The sequence below is a fragment of the Hyla sarda genome (assembly GCF_029499605.1).
Source record: "Hyla sarda isolate aHylSar1 chromosome 2 unlocalized genomic scaffold, aHylSar1.hap1 SUPER_2_unloc_5, whole genome shotgun sequence".
Classification (NCBI taxonomy): domain Eukaryota; kingdom Metazoa; phylum Chordata; class Amphibia; order Anura; family Hylidae; genus Hyla; species Hyla sarda.
Window position 1 is genome coordinate 575,257 of NW_026607612.1, and position 9,229 is coordinate 584,485.

At 41.9% G+C, this 9,229-nt stretch overlaps 1 protein-coding gene across 1 annotated transcript; it reads right to left on the reverse strand.

Annotated features, from left to right (window-relative positions):
* Positions 1-6,252: 6,252 nt before the first annotated feature.
* Positions 6,253-7,971, reverse strand: LOC130298378 (piggyBac transposable element-derived protein 4-like). Its single transcript, XM_056551313.1, has one exon. It carries the CDS (start codon positions 7,969-7,971, stop codon positions 6,253-6,255), a length of 1,719 nt encoding a protein of 572 aa, XP_056407288.1.
* Positions 7,972-9,229: the final 1,258 nt, after the last annotated feature.

Genomic DNA, 9,229 nt, shown 5'->3' on the forward strand with positions numbered 1-9,229 from the left:
GAATATATTAAATAGGACAGGACCCAAGACGGACCCCTGTGGTACCCCACTAGTAACAGTCACCCAATCAGAATAAGTACCATTAATAAACACCCTCTGTTTCCTATCATTGAGCCAGTTACTTACCCACTTGCGCACATTCTCCCCCAGCCCAAACCTTCTCATTTTATGCACCAACCTTTTATGTGGAACCGTATCAAATGCTTTGGAAAAATCCAGATATACGACATCCAGCGATTGCCCCTGGTCCAGTCTTGTGCTCACCTCCTCATAAAAGCTGATCAGGTTAGTTTGACAGGATCAATCCCTCATAAAGCCATGCTGATACAGGGTCATACATTTATTTTTATCAAGATATTCCAAAATAGCATCTCTTAGGAAACCCTCAAACAATTTACATATAACCGAGGTTAAACTAACAGGTCTATAATTCCCGGGGTCACTTTTTGACCCGTTCTTAAATATTGGCACCACATTTGCCATGCGCCAGTCCTGGGGAAGAGTCCCTGTCACTATAGAGTCCCTGAATATTAAAAATAGGGGTCTGTCTATTACATTACTTAATTCCTTTAGAACATGGGGGTGAATGCCATCTGGACCTGGTGATTTGTCTATTTTGATTTTTTGTAGGTGGCACTGTACTTCTTCCTGGGTTAGACAGGTGACCTGTACTGGGGAGCTTACCTTATCACACTGTATTTCACCTGGCATTTCATTTTCCTCAGTGAATACAGTGGAGAAGAATTTGTTTAGTATATTTGCTTTTTCCTGATCCCCGTTTATAATTTCTTCCTCATCATTTTTTTAAAAGGCCAACACTTTCATTTTTGACCTTTTTGCTATTTATATAATTAAAGAACATTTTGGAGTTAGTTATACTCTCTTTGGCAATGAGTCTTTCTGTCTCTATTTTTGCGGCTTTTATCTGTTTTTTACATATTTCACATTTTTCTCTATAGCTTTTTAATGCTTCTTCACTGCTGTCCTGTTTTAGTAACTGAAATGCTTTATTTTTGTCATTTATTGCCCCCTTAACATTTTTATTCATCCATATTGGTTTTCTTTTATTTCTGACCCTTTTATTCCTATAAAGTATATACATCTTACAGTGAAAATTTAAGATATTTTTAAAAGTCTCCCATTTAGTGTCAGTATTGTTATTTTTGAGGACATTATCCCATTTTATATTGGTATGGGCTTCTCTGAGTTGATCGAACTTTGCTTTTCGAAAGTTCATTGTTTTTGTGGCCCCTCGAGAGATTCCCTTATTGAAGAACAAGTTATAATGTATTAAATTATGATCACTATTTCCTCGGTGTCCATATACTTGCACATTAATTACTCTGTCAGTTTCAGTACGTTGGTAAATATTAAGTCTAGTAGGGCGCCCCCTCTGGTCAGGAACTGCACCATTTGGGACAGATAATGGTCTTTAGCTATAGTCAGAAATCTGTTTCCTTTAAAGTCGAAGTCTGCCCAGTTCTCCATGAACCCAAACCCCTCCTTCCTACACCAGCTTCTGAGCCACTTGTTTACCTCCCTTATCTCCCGCTGCCTCTCTGGTGTGGCTCGTGGTACAGGTAATATTTCAGAAAATACTACCTTGGAGGTCCTTGCCTTAAGCTTGCAGCCTAAGTCCCTGAAATCCTTTTTAAGGACACTCCATCTACCTCTTACTTTGTCATTGGTGCCAATATGTACCATGACTGCTGGGTCTTCTCCAGCCCCACCCAGCAACCTGTCCGCAATGTGCCGAACTCGAGCGCCAGGAAGACAACACACTGTTCGGCTATCCCGGTCTTTGTGACAGATCGCCCTATCTGTCCCCCTAATAATTGAGTCCCCCACTACCAGTACCTGTCTGACCTGCCCTGCTCTCCTCCCTCCCTCCTTACTGGAGCAGACACCCCCCTGGCGGTCAGAGGCAGAGTCCTGCTGCAGTACCGCTAGCTCTGAAATGACATCCCCCTCATCTGCCAACTGGGCAAACTTGTTGGGGTGTGCCAGTTCAGGACTAGCCTCCCTGACACTTTTCCCTCTACCCCGTTTTCTAACTGTAAGCCAGCAAACTGCCTGACTGTCCTGCACCTCAGTCCCACTATCCATCCCCACCTCGACCCCAGAGAGTACCTGCTCAGTGAGCAGGAGACTACTCTGCGGGTTGTCAATGCATCTCAGTGTTGCCAGTTGCTCCTCTAGATCCAGGATCTGGGCTTCTAAATGAGCAACTCGCACACATCTCGCACAACAATATGCACCCTCAAACTGTTGTTCAAGGATTGCATACATTGCGCAAGATGCACACTGGACTGCCTTTTCCAACATGGAGGTCATACTAGATTTGGGGATTGCAAAAATTAACAGAAAAGAAAAAAAAATCAAATATTTCAATTTAAACTTCCTGAATTTAAAGTCCCTTAACCCCTTCAGGACCAAGCTCATTTTGGCCTTAAGGACCAGAGCGTTTTTTGCAAATCTGACCACTGTCACTTTAAACATTAATAACTCTGGAATGCTTTTACTGATCATTCTGATTCCGAGATTGTTTTTTCGTGACATATTCTACTTTAACATAGTGGTAACATTTTATGGTAACTTGCATCCTTTATTGGTGAAAAATCCCCAAATTTGACGAAAAAATTGAAAATTTTGCATTTTTCTAACTTTGAAGCTCTCTGCTTGTAAGGAAAATGGATATTAAAAATACATTTTTTTTTAATTCACATATACAATATGTCTACTTTACGATTGCATCATAAAATTGACGAGTTTTTACTTTTGGAAGACACCAGAGGGCTTCAAAGTTCAGCAGCAATTTTCCAAATTTTCACAAAATTTTCAAACTCAATATTTTTCAGGGACCAGTTCAGGTTTGAAGTGGATTTGAATGGTCTTCATATTAGAAATACCCCACAAATGACCCCATTATAAAAACTGCACCCCTCAAAGTATTCAAAATGACATTCAGTAAGTGTTTTAACCCTTTAGGTGTTTCACAGGAATAGCAGCAAAGTGAAGGAGAAAATTCAAAATCTTCATTTTTTACACTCGCATGTTCTTGTAGACCCAATTTTTTAATGTTTGCAAGGGGTAAAAGGAGAAAATTTTTACTTATGTTTGTAGCCCAATTTCTCTCGAGTAAGCACATACCTCATATGTCTATGTTAATTGTTCGGCGGGCGCAGTAGAGGGCTCAGAAGCGAAGGAGCGACAAGGGGATTTTGGAGAGTATGTTTTTCTGAAATGGTTTTTGGGGGGCATGTTGCATTTAGGAAGCCCCTATGGTGCCAGAACAGCTAAAACCGCCCACATGCCATACCATTTTGGAAACTAGACCCCTTGAGGAACGTAACAAGGAATTAAGTGAGCCTTAATACCCCACAGGGGTTTCACAACTTTTTGCAAATGTAAAAAAAAAAAAAAAATATATCTAAAATGCTTGGTTTCCCAAAAATTTGACATTTTTACAAAGGGTTAAATCAGAAAATACCCCCCAAAATTTGAAGCCCAATTTCTCCCAATTCAGAAAACACCCCATATGGGGGTGAAAAGTGCTCTGCTGGCGCACTACAGGTCCCAGAAGAGAAGGAGTCACATTTGGCTTTTTTGAAGCAAATTTTGCTCTGGGGGCATGCCTCATTTAGGAAGCCCCTATGGTGCCAGGACAGAAAAAAAAACCACATGGCATACCATTTTGGAAACTAGACCCCTTGGGGAACGTAACAAGGGGTAAAGTGAACCTTAATACCCCACAGGGGTTTCACGACTTTTGCATATGTAAAAAAATATATATATTTTTTACCTAAAATGCTTGGTTTCTCAAAAATTTTACATTTTTGCAAAGGGTTAAAGCAGAAAATGCCCCCCAAAATTTTAAGCCCAATTTCTCCCGATTCAGAAAACACCCCATATGGGGGTGAAAAGTGCTCTGCTGGCGCACTACAGGTCTCAAAAGAGAAGGAGTCACATTTGGCTTTTTGGAAGCAAATTTTGCTCTGGGGGCATGCCGCATTTAGGAAGCCCCTATGGTGCCAGGACAGCAAAAAAAACCCACATGACATACCATTTTGGAAACTAGACCCCTTGGGGAACGTAACAAGGGGTAAAGTGAACCTTAATACCCCACAGGGGTTTCAAGACTTTTGCATATGTAAAAAAATATATATATTTTTTACCTAAAATGCTTGGTTTCTCAAAAATTTTACATTTTTACAAAGGGTTAAAGCAGAAAATACCCCCCAATATTTGAAGCCCAATTTCTCCCGATTCAGAAAACACCCCATATGGGGGTGAAAAGTGCTCTGCTGGTGCACTACAGGTCTCAGAAGAGAAGGAGTCACATTTGGCTTTTTGGAAGCAAATTTTGCCCTGGGGGCATGCCGCATTTAGGAAGCCCCTATGGTGCCAGGACAGCAAAAAAAAACCACATGACATACCATTTTGGAAACTAGACCCCTTGGGGAACGTAACAAGGGGTAAAGTGAACCTTAATACCCCACAGGGGTTTCAAGACTTTTGCATATGTAAAAAAATATATATTTTTTTTACCTAAAATGCTTGGTTTCTCAAAAATTTTACATTTTTACAAAGGGTTAAAGCAGAAAATACCCCCCAATATTTGAAGCCCAATTTCTCCCGATTCAGAAAACACCCCATATGGGGGTGAAAAGTGCTCTGCTGGTGCACTACAGGTCTCAGAAGAGAAGGAGTCACATTTGGCTTTTTGGAAGCAAATTTTGCCCTGGGGGCATGCCGCATTTAGGAAGCCCCTATGGTGCCAGGACAGGAAAAAAAAACACATGACATACCATTTTGGAAACTAGACCCCTTGGGGAACGTAACAAGTGGTAAAGTGAACCTTAATACCCCACAGGGGTTTCACGACTTTTGCATATGTAAAAAAAATATATATTTTTTACCTAAAATGCTTGGTTTCTCAAAAATTTTACATTTTTACAAAGGGTTAAAGCAGAAAATACCCCCCAAAATTTGAAGCCCAATTTCTCCCGATTCAGAAAACACCCCATATGGGGGTGAAAAGTGCTCTGCTGGTGCACTACAGGTCTCAGAAGAGAAGGAGTCACATTTGGCTTTTTGGAAGCAAATTTTGCTCTGGGGGCATGCCGCATTTAGGAAGCCCCTATGGTGCCAGGACAGCAAAAAAAAAACACATGGCATACCATTTTGGAAACTAGACCCCTTGGGGAATGTAACAAGGGGTAAAGTGAACCTTAATACCCCACAGGTGTTTCACGACTTTTGCATATGTAAAAAAATATATATATTTTTTACCTAAAATGCTTGGTTTCTCAAAAATTTGACATTTTTACAAAGGGTTAAAGCAGAAAATGCCCCCCAAAATTTGAAGCCCAATTTCTCCCGATTCAGAAAACACCCCATATGGGGGTGAAAAGTGCTCTGCTGACACACTACAGGTCTCAGAAGAGAAGGAGTCACATTTTGGCTTTTTGGAAGTGCTCTGGGGGCATGCCGCATTTAGGAAGACCCTATGGTGCCAGGACAGCAAAAAAAAAAACACATGGCATACCATTTCGGAAACTAGACCCCTTGGGGAATGTAACAAGGGGTCAAGTGAACCTTAATACCCCACAGGTGTTTCACGACTTTTGCATATGTAAAAAATAAAATAAAAAAATCACTAAAATGCTTGTTTTTCCCCAAATTTTTCATTTTTACAAGGGGTTATAGCTGAAAAATTACCCCAAAATTTGTAGCCCCATTTCCCTTGAGCAAGGAAATAACCCATAAAAGCACGTAAAATGCTTTGCTGGTGAACTACAGGTCTCAGAAGGGAAGGAGCAAAATTTGGAGAGAGAATTTTTTGGGGGCATGTCGGATTTAGGAAGCCCCTATGGAGCCAGAACCCCGGGAACCTGCTGAGGTATTCATCTAGGGGTATAATGGAAATTTTTTTAAGTTTTGTTTAGGGGTTTAGCAAGATAGTGAAAATAAAACTATACCTGCCAAGGTATTCATCTAGGGGTATAATGGAATTTTTTTTTTTGTTAAGGGTTTAGCAAAATGTTGAAAATATAAAACTATACCTGCCAAGGTATTCATCTAGGGGTATAATGGGAATTTTTAGTTTTATTAGGGGTTTGCCAATTAGATTTTTTTTAATAGTTTAGTGGAGAAAAAGGGGGAAATAAATGAATTGCTCACATGTCATTCCAAGGGTGCATTGGGTAGAGTTATCCAAAGTCATTCTAAAAATAATTAAAGGGGACAAAATTAGATATCATATGTTGTGTGATAGATTTTAAAACAGTCTTCAATGCACAGACCGGGTTTGTGGGGACATGTCTCACAGTGGTATATAGTGCATTTTCTAATGCCACGCTTGGAGCACACCCGACACCGCTTCTGTTGCCTACTCCCCGATTCTCTACGGGGAACTACCGCAGGAAAATGTTGCCCTGGAACTATTCTGTTCTCCGATCCTGTGGCTCTGCTTTCCTCCCCTTCCGGATCCCCAAACAGAAAGTCCTTAATAACATTTTTCTGGAATTGCAGGTATGTGCATGTATTTCCTGCACGTTTGTACACCACAAATGAATTGTACATGGTAATTTGGAAGAGGTGCAGTGCCAATTTTTTATACCAGGTCTTAGTTTTGCGTAGGGCAGTGTACGGCTGCAAGGCCTGATCTGACAGATCCACCCCTCCCATGAACTTATTATAGTCCTGGATACACACCGGTTTAGGGGCACTCTCTGTGGTACCACGGACTTGGACAGGGGTGGATCTGTCTGGGTGTAAGGTGGTTAGTACAAGAACATCACGCTTGTCCTGGTACTTCACAAGCATCATGTTGTCCTTGCACACAGCCTTGCTTTCCCCCTTCTTCAACTTTTGCCGTACAAAAATTTTAGGCAGATCCCTTTGATTTCGCCTGATGGTACCACAGGCCACAGTCCCCTTGGCAAACAGGCATTGTAGTAATGGGACGCTAGTGTAAAAATTATCAAGGTAGATGTTATACCCTTGATCTAGCAGGGGGTGAACTAGATCCCATACTATTTTTCCCGTTGTTTTTAGTACGGGGGGACACTCTGGGGGCTCTATTTTAGAGTCTTTCCCCTCATAGACTCTGAATTTGTGCGTATAGCCGGTTGTGCTCTCGCACAACTTATAAAGTTTTACCCCATACCTGGCCCGTTTGTTAGGCAGGTATTGCCTAAAGTGCAACCTTCCTTTGAAGTGCACAAGAGATTCGTCCACTGCAATCTCTTTTTCTGGGGTGTAAACTTCAGAAAATTTTTGATTTAAATAATTAACAAGGGGCCGAATTTTATATATGCGATCAAAATTTGGATCACTGGGAGGTGGACAATTTTCATTATTAGCATAATGTAGAAATTTGAGGAGGGCTTCAAACCGATTCCTTGGCATGACCGACCGGTACAGTGGAGTATGGTAAAGCATATCATTACTCCAATAGGAGCGAATTGTGGGCTTTTTAACTATGCCCATGTTAAACAAAAGGGCAAAAAATTTTTTGAGCTCTAGTGCATTGGTTGGCGTCCATTGATAAGGCCTAGCATGATATGCCTGTGGATTGGCCGCAATGAATTGCTCAGCATACCGGTTGGTTTCCTCCACTATCAAATTAATCAGCTCTTCTGAAAAGAAGAGCTGAAAAAAATCAGCTTCTTTCAACCCCACGGTGTCAACACGAATGCCTGCAGTGGCCACAAACTCAGGCAAATTGGGTATAAAGTTTGAAGCTGGAGCCCACTCAGAGATGGCACTAGGACCTGGCTCAATATTGGTACTAGGACTGGTACTAGGACCTGGCCTAGGGCGGTGGCGGGGAGGTTCCTCGTCAGAATCAGTGGAAGAGGAAGAAGAAGAGGGCAAATATAACAACTCTTCACCACTATCTGAACCAGAGGAAGATGCCAAGAAGGCATATGCCTCCTCAGTGCTGTACATGCGACGCCTTGACATATTGGATGACACTATAAGTGGCGAAGTGTCTCTGATGTACAACACTAGAACAATATTTTTTTTGTATTTTTATATTTTTATATATTTTTTTTACTTTTTTACTTTTTTTATAACAACGGAAAAACTGAAACAAAAAGCGCCACTAGAACTAAAAAAAAACAGCGGCGAACTGTCACTGCTGTCACTAATCAGTGACGCACCAGGAAAAAACGTAACAGGGTAGTATGGAGGTGTGCAAGGTGGTGATGGGATGAAAGGGTGACAGTCACTTCAGGGGCACTGACAGTATTTTATATTATTCTTCACTGTCACTGTTATGGTCAGTGACAGACTTCAATTTCTTCACAGCTGATGAATGAATGAATGAATGAATGAATGAACGAATGAATGAATGAATGAATGAACGAATGAATGAATGAATGAACGAATGAATGAATCAGCAGCAGGATAAGGGGCACTGATGGGCACTGAAACTTTATTACTGTACTGTACTGTAGAATGTAACTATATTCAGTTACAGTTACAAGTTACAATCTTCACTGCAGCCTGTCAGATCACACAGGCTGCAGACTTCAGACAGGGAGGACAGCAATTGGAAGGGGCACTGCTGGGCACTACTGGAGACTGATGGGCACTGCTGGGCACTGATGGGCACTACTGGACACTGATGGGCACTGATGGGCACTAGACTGTCACTGTTATATTCAGTGACAGTCACTAGGATCTTCACTGCAGCCTGTCAGATCGCACAGGCTGCAGACTTAGGAGGCAGCAGATGGGCACAGATGGGCACTGGGGGGCACTGCTGGGCACTACTGGGGCACAGATTTATACAAGACTGTCACTGTTATATACAGTGACAGTCACTAGGATCTTCACTGCAGCCTGTCAGATCGGACAGGCTGCAGACTTCAGACGGCGGCAGCAGCAGCAGGGTAAGGGGCACTACAGGGGGGGTTCTTTTACTTCCACTTAAATTTTTAGCTTTTAGAAAAGCTTTTTAACACTCTTCTGTCTTCTGTCTTCTGTCCTAACACTAACACCGGCTCCGATCGCTGTTCAGAACGAACTGAAAGCTTCGGAGCCGGTGTTATTGTAACAAAGACACTGATACACTGTGATTGGTCCACAGGGACCAATCACAGGGCTCTAATCCCAGGACCAATTACAGATGGTCCTGGGATGTCAAGCAGAACTTGTCTCCCGCCGCTGGGCACGGGATTTCTGCCTGTTAACCCTTGCGCTGCTGTGCAGCGCC

Excerpts from the sequence above, each read along its gene's own strand:
- LOC130298378 (XM_056551313.1), bottom strand. The coding sequence starts at position 7,971 with ATGTCAAGGCGTCGCATGTACAGCACTGAGGAGGCATATGCCTTCTTG.